Raw genomic sequence first — 22,479 nt, 5'->3', positions numbered from 1 at the left:
GGCAAGAATTGTTGCAGATTCTTCCAGCACTTCATGAATCAGGCCACAAATATCGGAAAGACTGTCTCCTTCCCTACAAAGCCTCTCAGGTGTTAAGGTCATCAGAGGGTCGTCATGCTCAGAAGTTGTGGACTGGGTGGTGGCCCAGAAGACAGCAGTCTTTTTAGGCTGTGGAATCCCCTCCCCAGAGAGCTGCATTTGGCAGATTTCATTATGACACAGCTCTTTATCCTGGCCTTTTGACACCAGAGATATTTTTCAGGACCTGCTCTAATTCCATCTTTAAAAACTAGTTTCAATAGATTTACATTGTAACCTGCCCTGAGACCTGATGGTGAAGGACAGGTAAGAAATATTATTATTATTACAGTGGTACCTCGGGTTAAGAACTTAATTCGTTCTGGAGGTCCGTTCTTAACCTGAAACTGTTCTTAACCTGAAGCACCACTTTGGCTAATGGGGCCTCCTGCTGCCACCGCGCTGCCGGAGCACGATTTCTGTTCTCATCCTGAAGCAAAGTTCCTAACACGAGGTAATATTTCTGGGTTAGCGGAGTCTATAACCTGAAGCATCTGTAACCCGAGGTACTACTGTACTGCTGAAAAGGGAAGGTCCATCCTGGCCAGTCTCATCAGAGTCATCTTCCCTCACTGCCCACAGTGGTAAGTCAAGGTAATATTGAAATGGGTATGTTCTGTGTGGCACTTAAATCATGAGAGAGAGAGAGAGAGAGAGAGAGAGAGAGATGCAAGTGAAGAGAGACGCCTTAACAACATTCTAGCACAATGTCTCCTCTGGTCAGCAGGAGGGAGGCATTTTCCTTGACACTAAACCACAGCCTTCCTCAGCCTGGCATCCTCTAAATGTTTTGCACTACAAATCCCATCAGCCACCTGGCTGGGAAAGGCTCCTATAAATAGAGGCGAACTGATATAAACAGATAAGGCATCCTTTGCATGTGTCTCTTTCTGAACAAAGAACAGCATGTGCAGAGAGCCATCGCCAGTCCTACCCTCCTCCCAGCCACCAGAAGAACTCAGCACAGGCTGCAGCAGGGTTTAAAATCATTTACTGGAAAATTGCCAAGTATAAAATCCACATCGGGGCCAATATTCTACAAAAAAGGAGAGAACTGACGGAATCAATCACTGATCCTTTCCAGCCCCCACTAAGCAATGCAGGCTGGTGCAAAAAGGGGTCACTGCAAGGAGGGGCGGAGCCTGCTATACCGTCCCCTCCCTAGCTCCTCCCCTTGGTCCTGTGCATCCATCACCCACAGCTGCCAGTCTGGGCCCAGGCTCCTTCCAGCACCTCTGCTTCTGGTCACAGGGAATTCCACATTCAATAGTCTTTCTGTGTTTCTCCCCTCCCTTTGGGAGGAAGCACAACAACAGAGCGTGAGACACACAGGTGGGGTTGGGGCTCCATGAGGTACGCAGGGAGCCTTCATCTCTCTACATGCAATGCCAGTCCACTTGTGGCGTGGCATGGGCAACAGGTGGCAAAGTGGGAACGTCAGAGGTAGTCCATGCATCGTGTCGCACAGGACTGCACAATCCATGCTTTGGTGGAAGAGCTTCTGATGCTCATCCTGTTCACATCGCTAGCCCTGAAGCTTGAAAGTCTGATGCAGTCTCTCGGCCTGGTCCTTCAGTGCCTGGATCTCCTCCTGAATGAAATCAGTCAATGCTTTCCGCATCTCCATCTGCAAGCACAAGGAGCCATAGTCAGCAAGTCCATGCAACACACGCCAGCTCTCCGCCTATGTGTGGATGGGTACACCAAGAAGCAGGTGTATCCCAAGAACTATTCCCCACCTCCAGGTCAAACAAATGCACAAGTCTGGGCCCAACCTAAGCCATGATTTGGGATCTCAAAGATTCCTGACGCATAAATCCTAAAATCATCATGCAGCTAAGGTGGACCAATTTATAAATCAGCCAGGTAGGCAAAGCTTGAGGCCCCCCCCGTCTCTCCCATTCCCATCAATGCCAGCCTGAACTCATCATACCTTCAACAGCTGATAAATACTTCTGCTTATCTTAGCAGATCAGTCTTACTTATTCCCATCATCGTTCTCCTAGAAAGATGGCTGTTGGTTTCCAATTGTATTTTAAAAAAGAATAGTCCCATGTTTCAGGGAATTATATAACAGGCACAATGGCTGTGTTTTGCCTCCACTGCCAGATGTTGTTGAGAATGGCAGCTGGGCAGAGTCTTGTTGCACTCATGGCATCTGGCCACCCACTGTGAGAACAGAATGGTGCCCTAGATGGGTCACTGGGCTCTTTTTATGTTCTTATGGAAGGTGAACATAAGAAACAGGCTTGGCACATAGTCTTCCCTCATTGGGGGGGAATTTGTAACTGCTCATCCCTGCAATGCAGTGCCCAATTCTATAGAGAATGAACCTTAAGGATGAATCCAGCTCTGAACCCATCAGTGCAGTATGTCAAGCCCTTAATGATCCTATTTCTTCCCTACTTTGCACTCACCGCTGATTTGTTCTCTGCCCGCAGGTGCTCCAGCAGCGGACGGGCACTGAATGGCTTTCCAATTAGCACAGTGATCTTCTGTAACAAGAAGAAAAGGCAGCATGAGCAAACTGGTAACAAGGGAGGCAAATTGCTTCACTTGCACAAGTCCTCAACTTGCTGGTGACTTAGAATCCCCTGCCACTCCCGTCTGCAATGCCAGGAGCGCCTCTTCCCATCTCCAACACTCACCTGCCCAGCACGGGGCACGTATGGGGGTGCATTGGGGAGTACATCATTCATTCCTAGGGAGATGGAGGGGGGAAACAACAACACAAACGGTTAGTTTTGATCCCAGCCCCATCATAAGCCATATATATAAAAAAATGACAAAATGGAATAGGATTCCTGTGTATTTAAGAGCTGTACAGAAGGGATCATTTTAGCAGGAGCTGAAAAGAGCCTCCACTACTAAATTCATAGCATTCCATGTGGGTTATGCAAGTAGGTTGGACATACAGCCTATCCAGACAAAGTAGAAATTGGCATGTGTTTAAATTCTATTTTGATTTTTTTTTAAAAAATAATACCTTACTTCAACATTTTTTATGTTTGTAAGATTTTACCAAAAATAAAAAATAAAAATCATGTGCTAGATAAATGTTGGAATTGTGTGTGGAGCCCCGGCTCACTCAGCAGCAGCAGAGCAGAAAATTGTAAGAGGCTTCTCCCACTTCAGAGAACAAGGTTTAAATAGAGCTACCTCTGGACTTAGAAGGGAGGAGCTACTTGTTCCAGGGTATCCTCCAGCATCAAGTGAGAAGAAAAGGTCATGCTGGTTTTTCAGAACCCATTCCCGCATCCTGAATCTCATTATTCTCACTAAATTACTTCTGAAATACAAAATATTGGTTTGGAAAGTAAGATGGAGAGTTAGTTTGTGTCACATTCTGCCAGCCTTCCTTGTGCACACTTTCGGCATTGCCTTTGGAAATCTGGTCCCTGCCAAAATCAACCTTTCTACACAGATCTTAAAGGAAGACAAGTGTCCTGTTCCACCAGAAATCTGAGAACCCTTATATCTTCTACCTATGCCATTGCCACCTGCCTAACATCAGACCTCGTCCCTCTCCTGATTCAGGTCTCACCTACATGCCAGAGTGGCAGTATAATGGGGTGAAGGCGGCATTCAGCCAGAAGACGCCCAATGCCTGGAAGAAATAAGAGGAAGGGGAGTTAGAGAGGATGAAATGGTCCCAGAATGCTCCTCTCCTACTAAAAAATACCTACCCCATTTGAAGCGCATGAATTCCTGAGTCATGTTTACTTTGCCTGGAAGAGGAAGATGGAGAACAGTTAGGGCAACGGGTGGGCAGTGTAGGTTAGCCTCTGAAGCAAGCAATACCACCACCACACCTATATCTATCTGCCACCCCCAGCCCCAGTATGCTCACAGAACCACTTCCAAGCATTGCTACCTACCTTCTGGGAACACGTGAACCCAGTCTCCATGGTTGAGCTTCTCAAGAATGTAGTCCATGCCTTTCTGATAGACTCCATCTCCTGCAGGAAGAATGAACAGATTAATGGCAGTTCAATCCCGCACGGAGGGCTCCTGCAGCCCTAACCAGAACAGTCTCTCACCATGCCTAGACAAGTCATAAGCATTGAAAAGAAAACAGATTTTTGCCTTTAAGAGTGATGCTTACTTAGAACCCTTTCCATTTGCAAAGCAATTAAAAAATCTCTTTCTTCACAGCATCCTTGTTGATAAGCCACTATTATTCCCATTTTACACATGTCAGCTGGAAAATAGAGGCTGGGAGAAATGGAGGCACAAGGGTTCAAACTGTGTAAGTGAATTACTTCTCAGGCCTGATAACCCAAGAGCTGCTTGCCTGCCCCATGTCTATTAAGCAAACCATCTGCTTACCACGACAGACAGGTACACATCGCCCAAGGCTGAAGAAACGGGAATGTAGCTCCTTGGTGAAGCAGATGTCTGCAGCTGTTGGGGTCCTGGGAGAGCACAGAGACTGTTAAAACCACGTCACAACATGCTCAGCCAAGTTTTCATATTGGCTCTCCAAAACCTTGGGAGCTCAAACTGAATATGATTGGCAGCCCTACAAACACCCAGGAGCTTTTATTTTTATTTATTCAATTTGTATACCGCCCTATCCCTGTAGATCTCAGCTCATTCCTTCCTCACAGGGAATAACCACCTTTCTCAATACTTACCAGCGCATTTTCTGCAAGTTCCAGACGTGCCGTAATTTCAGGATCCCTGGGGGAGGCACAACCACATTAATACAGGTGTAGCAGGAACCCCCCACCCCAATCATTCAGTTTGTACAAACTTCACACACTCACACTCACACACTACATATGCCACACTTCTGTTATAAATTCATAGAAAAATCAACCATACATCGGATTTGCACTGTTCCATTTTTATTTTACTCCGTATGACAAGGACTATCAAAGGGGGGTGGCTTGGTTCTGGTCAGCCATAATCCCTTCACCATCCCAGCACATCCACAGGAGCCCTGCCCAGTTGCTATGCCAACCCTGATGGTCCTAGACAGAAGACCATCAAGATCACAAAGAACTTGCATATGGGAGTGGATTCAGCATGGACTGAAACAAAGGATTTTCCCTCTGGGGGCAGGAAACTGCCAACTCCCCTTTGTCTCCTGGAAGTGACTCATGGGCAGGGGAAAGGAGGAACCAGCCAGGTGACAGGACACTCAGGTTACCACCACAACTCCTCCCTCAACTCCTCCTTTCTGTAATGTATGCATGATGTTTCTGGGGGTGGGCTTGACCTAGAGGATGGGAATTTCAAAGTTTTTATAAGGTCTTGCACACCATCTTTCTGGGTCTTTCCTCTCTCCTGCAAGTGAGGGGAACACCCTGTTGCAACAGTTCAATAAAGGCCAAGCCTACAGGCTGCTGTTTTGCTCCAAGTTATCCTGGTTGGTGTCTTTGTTTTTGTCCAAGGGAGCCCTCGGATGTTTCCGGTAACACAGGGAACAATCCAAATTAAATCTACCATAGCTAATGCAGGAAAATGCTGCACGCACAGGGGTCAGGCTTGGGATTCATCCTTAAGAAAGACAGGTTAAGCCGCCTTCATGAAGGTCCTAAGGGAGTGGGGGGGGGGAGCACCCATTCTCGCCCACTGTGCTCCAGACCTCAGGAAGGTGATTGGCCTGGTCTCTCAAAACAGAAGAAAAGAGCAATACCTTCCCCCTTCCCACCCACCAGGTGGCAGCACTTCCCTTCTAGTACCCTACCCCACAGATGTGGATCATCCATGCAGGACTGGTGGTTGCAGACCGTCAAAAGAGGGATGCCTTCCTGGCGCTTCTCAATAAGCTCATACAGTACTTCTTTGTTATGGACATTCAGCTGGTTCATATACCCTGAAAGCGGGAGAGCAAAATGACAGCTCAGTGACAGCAAAGAGAGTGTAGTGAGAAAGGTTGAGGAGTTCTTAGGCTCGAATTCAGACTGGAGCAAGATAGATCGCTCTGTCTAGGTTCCCAGTACTCTATCTAGCCATTAATAACAATGGATAGTGGCAATAATTTGTGGCTTTCCATATTTAGCAGTCATATGGCAGTTTTGAGCAAAGCATTAGGTAAATGTAAAGGTAAAGGACCCTGAGACGGTTAAGTCCAGTCAAAGCATTACACACAGTTCACATAGGAAGCTGCCTTGGTATTGGCTACACGGCCTGGCAGCAGAACTGTCTGGTTCCTGGGTTCAGGGGTCTTTCCCAGACATGCCTGGAGATGCCAAGGATTGAACACTCTGCATTCAAAGTGCAAGCTGCCCCACTGAGATGCACACATTGTTTTGCTGCAACAACCTTGAAACAACCTTGCAAGGCCAATCTTGTTACATCCACCATTGCCAGAGTGCTAGTAGTGGATGGGTTGCCTAAAGATACCTAGCAAGCTCTTGGCAGAGATGAGCTACAACAGCTCTCATTAGGGGCATGGGATGGGGAGAAATGGGGAAAACAGAAGACCTAGCTTAATACAAGGCCTGGCTCCTGGTGGCCCTCAGGCAAGACTGAGTGGCTATAAAGCAGAGGGAGAGGCCAAGATATGTAAACCAATGGAGCACACGGACAGCTCCGTCACTGGCTTTGAGGCAGAAGTGGCCTCAAAACTCTCCTCTGGCTGTACCACTTCTGAGCCCTGCTTTTCACCCTGCTTCCTGAGAGATTTTGTCTCTTGCTTGCCTTGTGTAGAAGCCTCTGGTTTCTGCTCAGGTGAAACGTAACCTATTACACAAAGGCAAGAGTTCTCTCTCTTGTTCCACCCACTTTTGCTTCTGGCTCCACCCACCCATATGACCCCCAGAAGTTTGCCCAAGAGACAATTTGGCCCTCAGGTGAAAATAGGTTCCCCACCCCCACCCTATGCCCACCCCGTCACTAATCTAGTTCTGACCCCAAGAGCTCAGTCTCCATTTCCCTGCCCAGCAGAAGTGAGTCAAAACCTCGGGATCCCTTCCACTTCTACATATTCTAAGGAATCTCCACATGTCTTCCTGAGCTCCAGGAACAGCATGAGTCTCTTGTACTGCTGCAGTCTTCCAGGGAGCCTAAATGGCAATGCCGTCAAGCATTTCTGCATACCCTGCCATGAACTCTTTTTGTCCCTTTTGTGACACTAGCTGTGTAGGGGCAGAAGTTACAGGTACTCACTGGTCCAGAAGCAGCTGTAGGTGCCCACCAAGCCCATGACCACCCTGCTGGCCAAGTTCCAGGGCAGATGTGGAGCCCGGGGAAAGGGCCATTTCACCTCAAGGGGCATCTTCCCATCCCTGGCAATCCTTGAGGTAAGAGTGTCAGCTGTCCCTGCCAAAGAGAACAGCAGATTGCTTTGCAACCTATCACATTTGCCTACAGCTCTTGGTATGTAGTCCTCTCCCCTGCCAAGGTTGTGTTGCAACTTGCAGGTGGAGCCACCACATCCTGCCGTCTCACCTCTGCCTGAGGGCTGTCACCACATTTAAAAAAAGAAAAAAGTGATGAGGCTAAACAACAGGATTAAGCAGAACAGTGCAATGATGAGAAACAGAGAGGTTGCAACTGAAGTTATGTGGGCCAACCCAATAGAAATTGAGAAACTGCTGTTGCAAGTCCACACCCAGCAAAAACTATTACTAAAGCACTTCTGTTGTGTTGTTTTACCCCAGATCTAGAAAAATTAGTTTTGAGGTGGAGGTGTGAAAGGGTGGCAAAGACCACTAGTTAGTGGTGCAGGGATTTTACTATACACATTAAATACAAATATACTGTGAATGAAAGCTTGGAGAGAAGTGGTAATTTTGAGAAGTATTTTGAGGAAATGCCTTCTTTCCACCCGTCATCCCTGATGCACCCATTCTTTTTTAAATTGGTCCTCTAATCAGAGGAGCAATCTGAGCAACACAAACTCAAGAAGTGGCTCTCAAATGTTTTAGGTGGATATTTATTGCACTTTTGTTCATATTTATTTATTTCACTTCTTGATTGTAGAAAAACCTTGAAGTGGTTTACAAAAAGAACAGTACAATAGAACTATTTTTTTAAAAAATAAAACATTCAAAAATAAAAACCAGGAATAAACTAAAAACACATCAGAATTCTAGAAATCTGGGTAATTTCTTTTGTGAGCCGAATCTTCTTCCCATGTGCGCATACAGAGGTGTAAGGAAAGATGCGCCAAATCCCTCAGTCCTCCTCTCCCTTCCTACTAGCCTTCACCTCCTTCTCTTGCAGCAAGCAGGCAGGCAGCCACCAGGTGCTCTCCATCCCCAAGCCCACCGCTCCTCACCTGCGCCCTGATACCCTCCCATATCTCTCCCATGGAAAGCGGGACATCCCAAGGCAGCATGTCCAGAGTCCACTTTGGGGACCTAATCCGGTCCGCCGGTCGGTTTAATCCGGTCCCTGTGGCAGTTCATCTCCTGGGGTAAAATCTTAAAAAAAGCTCAATCTTAAAAACAACTTTGGTCGGGCCTCACGCATGTTCACTTCATCAAATCTGGCCCCCTTTGAAAAAAGTTTGGGCACCCCTGTCCTAAGGGAACATTCCTAAGGGACGTTCCGGGATGAAATCGGAAGCCCAGGTCGGCTTCTCTCTATCCGGGGCGCCCCTGGAGAAGAGGGAGGGTCCGGCCGCCCCTTTCCAGCCTCTCTCTCTCTCTCTCTCTCTCTCTGCCTGGGGGTCTGGGAGCCCCCTTCCCTCGCCCTTCTCTACCAAGCAGCCTCTGCCGGCTGGTTTCCGCAAGGCCCAGAAGCCCAGCAGGGGCCGCTTCCCCACCTCGGCGCCGGGGGAGGCGGGTGCCAGACGCCGGGAAGGAAGCGGGAGGCAGGCGGCGCCTCTGTCCGCCCCCCGCGCCTCCTCCCCGCTTCTCCCCATTGCACCCCACTCACCTCCTGCTCCTCCTGCTAGCTGCCTTCAAACTCCTCTTCTTTCTTATCGCGGCGAGAAAGAAGCAGCTCGGCCCCAAAGCGCCCCAGTTTTGCAAACTCTCTTCCCACGTAAATATTTTTAATTATTTATTTATTTTTATTTTAATAAAAGAGGCGTAATCAGAAACAGAGGGTCGTAAAGCGTTCTCGGACACTTAGCGGTCGTGAACTGTCGCAAAAAGGCTACTCGAGTGGCGCGCGCGCTTTCCGGCAAGGCCTCGGAACCGGATGGTGGTTCAGAGTGACGCGCACGATCGGAGCTTCCGCTAAATGTTGAAGGCGGCCCATCGGGCAGCAATGTCGCTCTACCCCGTGGCATCTCTATGGTGGAATTCCTATTCGCCTCGCCTTGCGAGTTAAAAGTGGGAAATATCCTCCTTTAATTTAGTGAGGAATAATCGCGAATAATGAACCTCCTCCCGCCTTGTTTTATGATACGAGTGGAGAACTCCGGCATTTTGAAAGACAAACAGAAACAGAACAGAAACAGACAGAAAAGGCTTTTGTTCTTAGATTAGGAACTTCCTTATGGGTTAAAAAAGAGCATGCTGATCTCGCTTAAAACATGCTGCCCCCCGTTCATATAAGCATATTGTATTCCTTATCTCTCTCTGTGTGATGCACATATATTTTAAATGGGAGCAAACACAATATTCCATGTGCAATGCCCCTATATTTGGCGCCCTTTAACAGCGCGATCCTATACACGTTACTCAAAGGGACTTGCTTTGTTGCAGGAGACTCGCGGCGCAATCCTGGTGCACTTTTTCAAAGAAGTCCTACTGAGCTACTCCCAGAAAAGCGTGCATAGAATTGCAACCTTTGTATGTATGTTGTTTATTTCAAGTCATAACTTTGACTTACTTGTATCGGATCAGATTTGTTATAAGATGCGCGACCTTTGCGGTATGTGTTGTTGCTTCTTCAGCTTGTAAAGCGCCTTGTGTATAGCAACACAGAAAGGTGATATGCAAATAAAAAGTGATGATGGCGATTTATAACTGAATCTCATCTCGCCACGTGCAAATCCTTTTCCCTATGGAAATGCGGTGAAGCCGAAAGCGTGACTGGATGTAGCTCGCGAGCATCCAAACGGCAGCCACTCCTAAAGCAAAGAATGGTTCTCTCTTATTGTGAAGGAGAAAAACAAACGCACCGGCGTGAAACGTTTGGCAAAGGACTACATTTCCCAGCAGCCGCATTAGGGTTGACGCATGCCCTCGCGGGGCTAGAAGCCCTCTCCAGCTGGCCGAAGGCTCCCCCGTGCCCCGGTTCCCATTCATCAGTCCCGGAGCCGTGCACGACCTCGGGAGCCGCCGGCATGTCTTCTTCTGCAGCGGCGGAACACGAGAGCAAAGCGCTGCCCATCGTCGTGAGGACGTACTTCTCCGAGGTCGTGGAAGACGACGGGAACTTCATCCAGGCAGTTTGCAGCCTGTGCAGGCACAAGAGGAAGACCATCCGAGGGCAGCACAAGGCGCCATCCAATTTCACCAAGCACGTGCAGGTACAGAATGGCAGCAAAGGGCCACGACGCATTCGCACGTGAGCCAGCCCGATTTGCTGGCTGGTTTAAGATTAGCGATCCGGGAGCCCCCGTAGGCACGACCAGCATGCAAACTCCCCGTGCAGTCGTGCAAAAGGGATGGCGGCTCAGGTGCTCCGTGCGCTTCAGGGCCGCTTATTATGCTCAGGAGCGCTTTGCCGTTATTAGCCACCCAGCCGCGCGGCAGCATCTTGTTTCGGACCTCGATGTCGCCTGGTTCGAGTGCGCGCGTTCAAGCAACCTTGGTCGTCCTCAGTAGATCAGATTCAGGCCATGGCCCTCCTGCAGTTGCTGATCTCTACCCTTAGGGCTGGAACAGGGATGTGGCTCTCCAGGTGGTCTTGGACTACTTTTATCATCCCCAAGCCAACATGACCAGTGAGTGGTCAAGCATGGTGGGAGCTGTAATCCAGCAAGATCTGGAGAGCCACAAGTTCCCTGCCCCCAAGCTAAACAAAGACTACTCTGCATTGCAAGGAGTGGAGTCTGGACTCTTACATCACCTGATTCCACAAATTGTGGTTGACCTCTCCAGTCCTCAAGGATCCTAGTCTTGGACTGGAGAAGGGATAGCACATCACGTTGGAGAACCACATCAAAATATTTTCAGTGCATATTTTCATACACATCCAATGCCAAACTACAGCAGATAAATTTATTGCCTTTAGGATGATCTTACTTTAAAATAATAAACATGAAATAGGAGATGCTTAGAACATAAGAAGAATCTTGCAGGGATAGGGAAGCTGTGGACCTCCAAGTGTTGTTGAACCACAGCTCCCATCATCCCTGACCACCGGCCATGGTGACTGAGGGTGATGAGAGTTTGACGTCCTCTGGAGGGTCACTGGTCCCGTCATCACATGGTTTAGTGGCTCCAGCCAAAGGTCCATAGGAAACCATCATTCTCTTTGGGAAGGCCTGCCAGATGCTTCAGGAAAGGTCATAAGATGAGTGGGAAAGTACCCACCCCCAATTTTTTATGCCCAGCATTTGGTATTCAGAGATATACTGCCTCTGAATATGTTGATTCTAATCGGTTGTCATAGCTAAGAGACTTTGCAAAAAGCATACCTTAAAATCAGATGTATTATAAAAAGAATTTATTTTTACTTAAAATTAATTTTTAGCAAGGTTAGTGGATCCTTTTGCTTCTTTGCTATTTTTCGTTTAACAATTTGGCAGCATTCTTGCAAATTTCTCTGTAAGGTTATGGAGACTGGATATTTTAAAAGAAAAATAAAGGGGCTTGATTTGACTAATGGGTGGATATCCACATAAGGACTCTGCTAGTGCAATGGGACTTTCCTCCCCTTCAACCCCCATTGGCTTAGGTTGGGATTGGGAGAATCCCCAGAACAGCACATGAGGTGTGGTGGGAGGAGAGGGGAGTTGATTCCATCAAGCAAGCAGAAATGTTTGTGCTGATCTCCTTAGTGCTATGTTAAATTCCTCCCAATATCTGTGAGATCCTGACTCCACAGGCCACTGAGCAATTCATCAGGTCTGTCAGTACTTTTGCATGTGACAAGCATTTATATATTTCTGTATGATTCCCATAATAATTTCTATATCCTATAGCACTGACTGAAATAGTTTTCCTCTGTTGTAGAGAATCCATGGAGAAAAATATCTGAAGCTGATGCATAAAAGGAAAAATATCCATTGCAAACAAATTGGTAGTGGCATGTTAAAAGTTTCTGAGAAAATTCCAAAATACAGTGAGCCTCATTGGGACCCTTACTCACAGTATCAGCTCTGTGATCAGTCTTTATCCAAAGAAAACCTGGATCAACTAATTCTCAATTTTCTCATCACTGATATGCTTCCCTTGTCAATTGTTGACGGAAGTGGCTTCCACACTTTGATTAAAGGGATTATTCCCAGTGCTGCAGTCACTTCTACAGAAACCTTACGGAACAACCTTGCAAGACAGTATGCCTTGGTTCTTGAAAAAATTAAAAGGAAATTGGACTCAGTTTCTTATGTTTGTACAACTGCAGATGTGTGGATGCATCAGGGGCAAAATTATGTGGGTGTCACATGCCACTGGATCAATTCAGCTAACTTGACAAGAGAATCTGCTGCCTTGAGCTTCCGACGCTTTCCTGGGCCATGTTCATACAGCAAGCTTGCTTCTGTGCTGACTGAGATCCATTCGCAGTATGATTTGGACTCCACAAAAATAACACACATTGTCACGGACAATGGGAACCATTTCCAGAAAACCTTTCAGCTGTTCTCTGGACCCAAAGAGCAGCTGGAGGATAGCTTGGACCAGCAAGAGGGGAGTGATGGGGAGAAGCAAGTGAATCCCCTGGATGCTGATGCGTGTGTCAACGTGCGCATTTATGAAGCCTTGTCAAGTGACACCGTTGATTCTTCTGACCTCTTCTACTTGCCACCCCGCGTGGCCTGCTTTTCCTGCACACTCAGCTTTGTGGCTGCGACAGCTGCTTCCAGAGCACTGGCCACCAACCCTCCATACAGGCACCTTCTCGAAAGCGTGGCAAGCAAATGTTGTGCTTTAAGGAATGTTTCCCAAGATAGCCTGAAAAATGCAGAGCTTGTTAATTACGCCCTCGGAAAGTCTCTTCCCAAACCGACCTCCATATGGAATTCTGAGTTTGACAGTTTTTGCCGCATATACGACATGCGTGGCACGGTGAATCTCATAATGGCCTGCCTCCAGCTTCCAAAATTTACCAACCTGGAGCTGGAGTTCTTAGGGGAGTGGTTGGAGGTGATGTCTCCGATTGCTACAGCACTTGACAAACTTCAGACAGAAGAGGCCATTGAGTCTTTCTGCGGTGCTGTCCTGCCCATGGTGCTTGTGTTAAACAGCCGACTTGAGTCAGTGTCTCCAAAATACACTTCTTGCCTGGCAGATGCACTGAAAGGGGAGCTTCAGAAGCAGTTTGGGCACATGCTGACCTTTGACACAGCCGTAAGTAGTAAAAAGACAAAGCCACTAGTCATTGCTTCTGTATCACATCCATTTTTTAAATTGCGTTGGCTGCAAAGTCAAGATGATAAGAAGATCGCTCAGGAGCTTTTCTTACAGGAGCTGCTCCGCTGTGACACTCTGTCGTCGAAGGCTGACAGTCAAGCCACAGCAGTGAAAGCTGCCGACGATTTTTATGGCTTTGATGATCAGGGGGTGGCGGCAGCTGAGTCTGCATTAAGGAATATTGGGATACAGTTCCTCAACGATCCATCGCATGAGCTGAGGCAACTGAAAAGATACCCAGCCATCGCCAAGCTTTTTATCAAGTTCAACACCACTCTGACAAATTCTGCTCCTGTAGAAAAACTGTTCTGCCACAATGGACAAATCCTGGGGCCCAAAATGGCCTCCCTTCAGGATGATGTGTTAGAGATGATGATGTTGTTGCGGAAAAATTCCCAGTTTCTTGTATGATATATGTCCATAGAGCAGTGGCCTAGAGTCAACATGGTGCCCTCCGTATGTTGTTGGACGGCAACTCTCATACTCATCTCTAACCATTGGTCATACTGGCTGGAGCTGAAGGAGTCCCAACAATGACTGGAGTGCCACAGGCTCCCACACCACTGCTCTGCAGCCCAGTTTTTCCACCTGTTCCACCTTCAGAAATACTCTTTTCATGTTGCTCCTTCTGCTGAGGCACCAATGAAACTGTCACATCTCTCCTATGCATTGCAGAGTGTTTTTGGGCATGTTCTAGGGCGCATACTCAGGGATGGTTCAAGAAAGGTGCTGTTGTTGCTGCTGCTGCTGCTGCTGTTGCTATATTAAGCAGTGTAGGTGGGATGGGCTACAGGGACTCGCCAGTAACTTGCCAGTACCTTGCCCTTAAGTAGACCCCAGTCCCTACCACCAAGCAACATCAGGGCAATGAATCCTGAGGAGGCCGTGTTTGGTCTCCTTGCCTGGAGGCTCCACTTGTGCTAGAAGGGGCATGGTAGCTCTCGTTCATCTGCCTGATGGGAGAGAAGGAGTACCTGGAGGATATAAAGCCACAGGGAGAGGGAGGAGGGGCAGTGGAAGGCCAGAGAACAGGCTGGACTACCTAGGCACCTAAGAGGGCTCTCACACAAATAAGGGTGGCTTGGCCCATACTCCCCTGCCAGATGCCTTCTGCAGTCTTCTGCAATCTTGCTGAGTTTTCCTCAGACAGTTGCCCATTGCACCTGCATGGTGAGGGCCAGACCTGTGTCCACTCAGTTCATGCTGAGCACTGGACAAGCTTGTTGGCTTTTGTATAAACTTGGTTTGAAATTTGCTGCTTTGAACTGTATTCTTTTGATAAATATTTTACACTCTGTTTTACATAAAGCGTAGCCTTGATTAAGTGACATATACATTTTGTTAAAAGAAAAGAAAACATTTCCATGGTCATGAACTGACAATGCACCCTGAAGTCCCCTCTGACTGTATATTGCACAGGAAGATCATCAGCAATAAGGAAGTTGCCTTTCTCGGCAGCTTGTCCACCCTTCCTGATCTTACCAAGGACCCCTTCTGAGAGGAACTCAGAAGCTTGAGACTGCCATTCAGGGGTCTGCCTTCTCAAATGCAGCCAAAGTGACTCCATGAGGTTACAAGGAGCTTTAGATGTGGTGACACCTAGTTTGCTCGGTTGATATTGTGGCATGTTACTTTAGTGTGGCATGTTACCCCTGTGGTGAGTGCCTGAGGGCCCTGCTCTTGCCACTTACCATCTGGCCTGGGGCGGGGCCTGAAGCCTCATAAGGACTGCTCTGCTGCCCAGGAAGACTCACCTGTGGTGAGTGCCTGAGGGCCCTGCTCCTTCTTGCCACTTACCCCCTGGCCCAGGGAGGGCCAGACAGGCCTCACAAGGACTGCTCCTGCCACCTACTATCTGGCCCAGGGTGGGGCCTCACAAGGATGGTTGTTGCCACTGATGCTGCTACTGCCCAGGAGGACCCGGAGGGGTGCAGAGTTCTTTTTAACATGTTTTTTTTTAAAAAAATATTATTATCAAATATTTTCCTTTCCCTTCTGATTTTTTATATATGGGGGTGGGATGGATGTTTGGGTCGGCTTGGGAATTTGTTAGATTTTGATGAATTTGTAATTTTTGCAGTTTTTATTTGTATTGTTTTATTGTTTTCTGGGTTGTTTTTGTTTTTTGTTTTTATTGTTTTAAGGTTTTATTGTTTTAGGCTGCGAAAGAATAACATTAATTGCCATCAATGGAGGCTACCATGAGGCCTGGGATTGCTACCGTGGAGGGGCGAGGGAGGTATGGCGGTGGGGGCAGATGTTATAGGCAAAGGGGATCGAGATATGGATACGCTCGTACCCCTTCCAATCTGCGCCCCATCCCGAGGGACGAGGGTAGGGTGAGCAAGGATTACTCACCTCCGTCACTGGTGCTGTGCAATGCCAGGTCTATAAGCAATAAAACCGCCACCCTGCGAGATTTCTTTACCTCGCAGGGGGTCGACCTGGCTTGTGTGACGGAGACCTGGATGCGCGAAGGGGCAACAGTTACCTTACGAGAGATGGCACCCCCGGGTTTCTCCGTCCTCCACCAATCACGGACTGTGGGCCGGGGGGGGAGCGGTGGCATTATTAATCCGGGAAGATTGTCCTTTCAGGGCTCTACCATCGCCATCGATCCCCGGCATTGAATGTGTTGGCCTAGTGTGGGGCTCCGAGGAGAACTTGGCTGTCTGGCTGGTGTACCGGCCACCTAGCGCACCAGCAGCCACCCTGTCAGGCCTATTGGAGGCGGTGGCCGGCTGGGCCTTGGAGTTCCCTAACCTATTGGTATTGGGGGACTTCAACATCAATGCTGATGCCACTCCATCCTCACAGGCTCTGGACCTGGTGTCTTCCATGGCGACACTAGGGCTCTCCCAGTTTGTTTCGGGCCCCACACATCAAGCAGGCCACACGCTGGATTTGATCTTTGGCGTAGGTATAGATGTGATCATGTCTCCTTCGATGAAGGTGCCATGGTCTGATCACTACGCTCTGAAAGCCAGGATTGACTTTCCACCCCCACCCTGCTTAGGTGGCGAGTCGATTTGGGCTCGCCCGCAGAGGCTGATGGACCCTGATAGATTCCGCCAAGCCTTGCGGGACCTTGCTCCCCCTGGCGACTCATTGACTGAGCTTGTTGAGGGCTGGAATACCCAGCTCCTGGCAGCCATCTATGAGATCGCGCCCTCTGCGACCCCGCAGAAACCGGGCTCCCTGGTTTACTGAGGAGCTCCAGAAAATGAAGTGGGGCCTCAGACGGCTAGAGCGAGTATGGCGGGGTGCCCGTGACAGAGCCTCAAGAACATCTTATAGGGCTTTTATGAAAACCTACGAGATGGCGGTGAAGGGTGCGAAGAAGTCATACTTCTCGGCCTCCATTGCATCCGCTAGCTCTCGCCCAGCGCAATTATTTAGTATAATCAGGTCTTTAACGTCCCTTGAGGGACAGCCAAATTTAAATAACAATTTGACACACAGCTGTGAGGCATTTGCGAGCTTTTTTGCGGAGAAGGTCTTGTTGCTCCGCCATGACCTCCCTGCCAATTTGGATACAATAAAGGAACTGGAGGCCCCTCAACTGTCCTCGGGTCCAGTATTGGACCACTTCGACCGGATATCCCCAGCCGATGTGGACAGACTCCTCCGAGCTGGAAAGCCCACCACCTGTCCTCTCGACCCGTGCCCATCTTGGCTGATTAGAGCGTGTCCAGACGAGGTGCGGGCCCTCCTGGGGGATATCATCAATTTGTCCCTTGGCACGGGGACATTCCCAGGGGAACTGAAGGAGGCAGTGTTGCGCCCGCTCTTAAAGAAAACATCATTAGATCCTTTAGATCTATCCAATTACCGCCCGGTTTCGAATCTTCCGTTCCTGGGTAAGGTGATTGAGAGAGCGGTTGCTGAACAGCTTGGTGGGTTTCTGGATGAAACATCGGCTCTGGATCCATTCCAGTCCGGCTTCCGCGCTGGTCATGGGACCGAGACGGCTCTGGTTGCCCTAACAGATGATCTTTGTAGACAGCTGGATCGAGGCGGGTCGGGGCTGCTGATTCTTCTAGATCTGTCAGCAGCTTTCGACATGGTCGATCATGAACTTCTGGACCACTGCCTTGCCGACGTGGGGATCCAGGGCACAGTCCTTCAATGGCTGCGCTCGTTTCTCTCTGGTCGGGGACAGAGGGTGGCGCTTGGGGGGGAATTGTCATCGCGCCACTCCTTGGTGTGTGGAGTACCTCAGGGTGCGATACTCTCCCCGATGCTTTTCAACATCTTTATGCGCCCCCTCGCCCAGCTTGTTCGGAGTTTCGGGCTGGGTTGCCATCAGTATGCCGATGACACCCAACTCTGTCTGTTGATGGATGGCCAACCTGACTCAGCCCCAGACACAATGACCAGATGTTTGGAAGCTGTGGCTGGATGGTTACGTGGGAGCCGGTTGAAGTTAAATCCTTCAAAGACAGAGGTCCTGTGGCTGGGACGGGGCGATATGGGATTGGGGGGGCAACTCCCATCTCTTGTGGGGGCGCAATTAGTGCCAGCACCGGCCGTTAAGAGTTTGGGTGTAATCTTCGACACCTCCCTTTCCATGGAGGCGCAGATTGCAGCTATAACAAAGGCGGCATTTTTCCATCTCCGCCAAGCTAAGCAGTTGGCTCCTTACCTCTCTCGCCCTGACCTAGCCACTGTGATCCACGCGACGGTCACCTCCAGACTGGATTATTGTAACTCGCTCTACGTGGGGCTGCCCTTGAGACTGACCCAGAAACTCCAGCGGGTGCAGAATGCTGCAGCGAGACTCCTTACGGGGTCTTCGCTGCGAGATCACATTCACCCGGTGCTATACCAGCTGCACTGGCTCCCGGTGGAGTACAGGATCAGGTTTAAGGTGCTGGTTTTAACCTTTAAAGCCCTATACAGCCTAGGACCCTCGTACCTACGGGACCGCCTCTCCTGGTATGCCCCACAGAGAAACTTACGGTCTTCAAATAAAAACATCTTGAAGGTCCCAGGCCACAGAGAAGTTAGGCTGGCCTCAACTAGAGCCAGGGCTTTTTCGGCTGTGGCTCCGATCTGGTGGAACACTCTGTCACAAGAGACCAGGGCCCTGCGGGACTTGACATCTTTCCGCAGGGCCTGCAAGACAGAGCTGTTCCACCAGGCCTTTGGCCAGGGCACAGCCTGACTCCCTCCCTCAGCAATCTTCGCGGAGCTCTGGCCCAATGGTTGCCAGTGGCTTGAATTAATTAATTTTATAATGAATGATTTTAGAGTGTTGTTTGTGCTGTACTTTTGTATTGTTTTATTGTTGTTAGCCGCCCTGAGCCCGGCTTCGGCTGGGGAGGGCGGGATATAAATAAAATTTATTATTATTATTATTATTATTATTATTATTATTATTATTACTATTAGTGTGGGGCCTCCCCTCTGGCCGCGAGTAAAGGCCAGTCTGAGAACTGCTGCTGTAGAGAGATGATATAGAACAGGGGTCAGCAACCTTTTTCAGCCGTGGGCCGGTCCACCGTCCCTCAGACCATGTGGTGGTCCAGACTATTTTTTGGGGGGGGGGAATGAACGAATTCTTATGCCCCACAAACCAAGAGATGCATTTTAAATAAAAGGACACATTCTACTCATGTAAAAACACCAGGCAGGCCCCACAAATAGCTCAGAGATGCATTTTAAATAAAAGGACACATTCTACTCATGTAAAAACAAGCTGATTCCTGGACCATCCGTGGACCGGATTGAGAAGGCGATTAGGCCGCATCCGGCCCCCGGGCCTTGGGTTGCCTGCCCCTGATATACAGTGGTACCTTGGGTTACATACGCTTCAGGTTACATACGCTTCAGGTTACAGACTCCACTAACCCAGAAATAGTACCTCGGGTTAAGAACTTTGCTTCAGGATGAGAACAGAAATCGTGCTCTGGCGGCGCGGCGGCAGCAGGAGGCCCCATTAGCTAAAGTGGTGCTTCAGGTTAAGAACAGTTTCAGGTTAAGAACAGACCTCCAGAAAGAACTAAGTACTTAACCTGAGATACCACTGTAGAATCTTTCCTAAGAAAGTGAGCTGGCAAATCCCCTGGTTCAAATCTCCCCTCAGTTATGACCCCATTAGATTGCCTCAGGCAAGTCACTCTGGTAGCTCAGTTGAAGACTTCCTCTTTGCATGCAGAAGGACCCAGGTTCAATTCTTGGCATCTCCAATTAAAAAAGCACATTGAGTAGTAGTTAGTTAATTGGGGCAGTATCCAACTAACTTGTTCCATCAGTGCAAGGATTTCACTTATCCTCTGGCACACATCTGCAATAAAGATGTAATAACGGTGGCCTACCTCACAGAACTGTTGTAAGGAGTATTGAGAGAATATATATCAAGAGCTTTCAACAATTGGGTTAAGCACTATATAAATGCTAGATATTATTGTTGGATGATTTATATAATGTAGTAGATATGTCAGAACACCCGCATTTTCATGGTTCACTGTACTTTTTTTTGTCAAAATGCGTTTATAACATTTAAATTTCAGAAAGCCACTATAGATATGATACTTTTTAAAAGTGCAAATGAAAAAACTGATCATTGAAATTCTTCATAACTCATCAAGCAACAGGCGAAAACCAAAACAGATAACTGTTTCCTGTGGAGAAAGACTGTACTCAGAGCTGCCCTACCCATGAAGCAAGTTGAGGCGACCGCCTCAGGTGGCAGGATTCATCACCTGAATTGACAGCAGATCCTGATGTTGATCTTCCTTCTTGGGCCGGTTCTGCCTATACTCAGTTAGTAAAACTCCTGCATAGGATTGCACCTTCTAGCTAGGAAGTTTTGATTAAAACAATGAGGAGGATGTAAGGATGTTTAAGATTCTTTTGTCTTTTGTGTTCTTTGCTTATCAGATTTTCCACAGAAATTGTAAATTTGGATTAAATGGAAAAATAACCTGGGGTGGCATTTTGACAAGGGTGATGTCCTGCAGATACGGCACAAAACATGCACGCATGAGCAGCTCTGAGTGCATGATAAGCTGCTGTAGAGGCGCCCACAAGGTGCTTCTTCAAGTATACATGGCACAGACCACTGAGGGCTGGGGTAGATAAAAGTATATATACCGTATTTTTTGCACCATAACACTCACTTTTTCCCTCCTAGAAAGTAAGGGGAAATGTCTGTGTGTGTTATGGAGGGAATGCCTACGGGTGGCGGGATCTGCTGCAGTCGTGAGCAGAGGATCCATGGTTCCCCTTCCTTCCCTCCTCCGTGGCTCGCTTTGAAACAGCAAAGCGGGAGAAGAGCCGCTGAGTGGGGAGGAGAGAGGGACAGAGAGCCTGCTTGCTTTAAAGGAGCAAAGCGGGAGAGGAGAGGAGCAGCTTACACGAGTGTAAGCGGCTCCTGTCCAGTTGGTTCCTTTAAAGCAAGCAGGCTCTCTGTCCCTCTCTCCTCCCCACTCAGCTCGCTAAATAGCAGCAAAGTTTTTCAGCTCGCTAAGCCGGGGATGAGCGGAGAGGAGGGAGAAAAGCAGAGCCTGCTTGCTTTAAAGGAGCAAAGTGGGAGAGGAGAGGAGAGGCGCCTTCTCCCCTTATACTCCTCTTCTTCATTATTAGCAGCATCCTTCTCCACCCACCCCACGCATGCTTCTTCTCCCCTTAAGCCCCTCTTCTGCATTATTAGCAGCATCCTTCTCCTTGTCCCTTGAGTGTTTTTCCTTCCCTCCCCACTTAAAACGTGGTTACAAAGCACGGATCCACATGGGTCCTCAGGATTTTTGCACTGGGTCACCCCAAATTCACCATCAGATCACATAACATGTCCATGGCTACATCTTGCACCAAAAAAATCACGCACCCACTGTTGCCTGGGGCCGCAGTGGTGCAAAAACGTGGTTACAAAGCATGGATCCACATGGATCCTCAGGATTTTTGCATTGGGCTACTCCAAACTCACTGTCAGATCACATGTTTGTGGCCACAGCATGAACCACAAAAATCATACATCCACTGTTTCGTTTAGAATATTTTTTTTCTTGTTTTCCTCCTCTAAAAACTACATGCGTGTTATGGTCGGGTGCGTGTTATAGAGCGAAAAATACGGTAATTAGCAGACCTAGAAGTTAACTGGCAACCATGAGTTTAAGCTGTCATGGTTCTTGGTGTCTGCCCCCCAACCCCCACCATGTATATGATCTGACCTGTTATCCTGGTATGTCCAACAAGCAGTAACACACATCGCATTGAAAATGCTTTTGCTTTCTCAGATGTGCTTGATACTTAATGAGCTGTTATTAGTGTTAGTGAAGACATACTGCATAATGGATTGCTGTAGTATTACCACATCAGTTTTAAGCAAGTTGCCCCATACTTTCACTGAATGTGATGACATTGTGGTTGGTTGTATATTCAGTTGTTGCTGGATATAGTTTCACTCATGGGCATAGCCAGGATTTTTGTTAGTGGGGGGCAGGCCTTTGTTGGGGGGCAGAACCTCAGTTACCTATTTATTTTTATTTAATTTTATTTATTTGGGGGGACAGCTGCCCCTTCCTGCCCCCCCTTGACTACGCCCATGGTTGCACTGACCATACATGGTTGTGATGACAAAACCAGGTGGAAGTACAGTTTACCCTTCCTTAAACAAGGTTTTATGTCACCTTTTGGCACATATTAGTGCTTAGAGCTGTGTCCTTTTTGCGTATGTGCTGAGTTTCTGTGTTCAAATGTCTATTGATTTTTTTGTTTCAGTGTGCTGATGTACGCGTTTGATTTTGAGTTACTTGAGATAGGGGAATGTGCTAGGACGCCCTGGGGAACAGTGAAACCTGTGGGATTCCTGAAACAAAGAAATGTGGGGGCGGATGGAGATAGGAGTATGGTGAGTAGTCAGTAGAACAATAATGGCACTTGTTTTACAGGTTTGGGATCTGATTAGAGAGAGGGAGGAGAGAATGAATATGGGAATTCCTGTTTGAATTGCAAACTAGTTGCAACA

At 48.2% G+C, this 22,479-nt stretch overlaps 2 protein-coding genes across 5 annotated transcripts; one reads left to right on the top strand and one right to left on the bottom strand.

Annotated features, from left to right (window-relative positions):
• Positions 1-1,052: 1,052 nt before the first annotated feature.
• On the bottom strand, positions 1,053-9,936 carry TAFAZZIN (tafazzin, phospholipid-lysophospholipid transacylase). Of its 3 annotated transcripts, none has more exons than XM_080987463.1 (11): positions 9,817-9,936; positions 7,198-7,350; positions 5,774-5,902; positions 4,716-4,761; positions 4,408-4,493; positions 3,957-4,037; positions 3,765-3,806; positions 3,623-3,685; positions 2,727-2,779; positions 2,496-2,573; positions 1,053-1,705 (listed from the first exon to the last, which is right to left on the bottom strand). In XM_080987463.1, exons 2-11 carry the CDS (start codon positions 7,304-7,306, stop codon positions 1,604-1,606), a joined length of 789 nt encoding a protein of 262 aa, XP_080843589.1. In that variant the 5' UTR covers positions 7,307-7,350; positions 9,817-9,936; the 3' UTR covers positions 1,053-1,603. The 3 variants fall into 3 exon arrangements, with proteins under 3 accessions (XP_080843589.1, XP_080843587.1, XP_080843588.1); XM_080987461.1 differs by lacking the exon at positions 9,817-9,936 and adding an exon at positions 8,914-9,115; XM_080987462.1 differs by lacking the exon at positions 9,817-9,936 and adding an exon at positions 8,925-9,115 and having other exon boundaries at positions 7,198-7,352.
• Positions 9,937-10,069: 133 nt separating this feature from the next.
• LOC308466583 (uncharacterized protein) lies at positions 10,070-20,349 on the top strand (the record flags this gene model as incomplete). 2 transcript variants are annotated; one of them, XM_080987440.1, is made up of 3 exons in its annotated part: positions 10,070-10,459; positions 12,111-13,445; positions 20,024-20,349. In XM_080987440.1, 3 exons carry the CDS (start codon positions 10,070-10,072, stop codon positions 20,078-20,080), a joined length of 1,782 nt encoding a protein of 593 aa, XP_080843566.1. In that variant the 3' UTR covers positions 20,081-20,349. The 2 variants fall into 2 exon arrangements, with proteins under 2 accessions (XP_080843566.1, XP_080843565.1); XM_080987439.1 differs by lacking the exon at positions 20,024-20,349 and having other exon boundaries at positions 12,111-14,816.
• Between the last annotated feature and the right edge of the window lie 2,130 nt (positions 20,350-22,479).

Source organism: Podarcis pityusensis (genome assembly GCF_964106645.2).
Source record: "Podarcis pityusensis genome assembly, chromosome: 17".
Lineage (NCBI taxonomy): Eukaryota > Metazoa > Chordata > Lepidosauria > Squamata > Lacertidae > Podarcis > Podarcis pityusensis.
The sequence above is the reverse complement of the archived record's forward strand: the minus strand, read 5'-3'. Positions and strand labels throughout refer to the sequence as shown.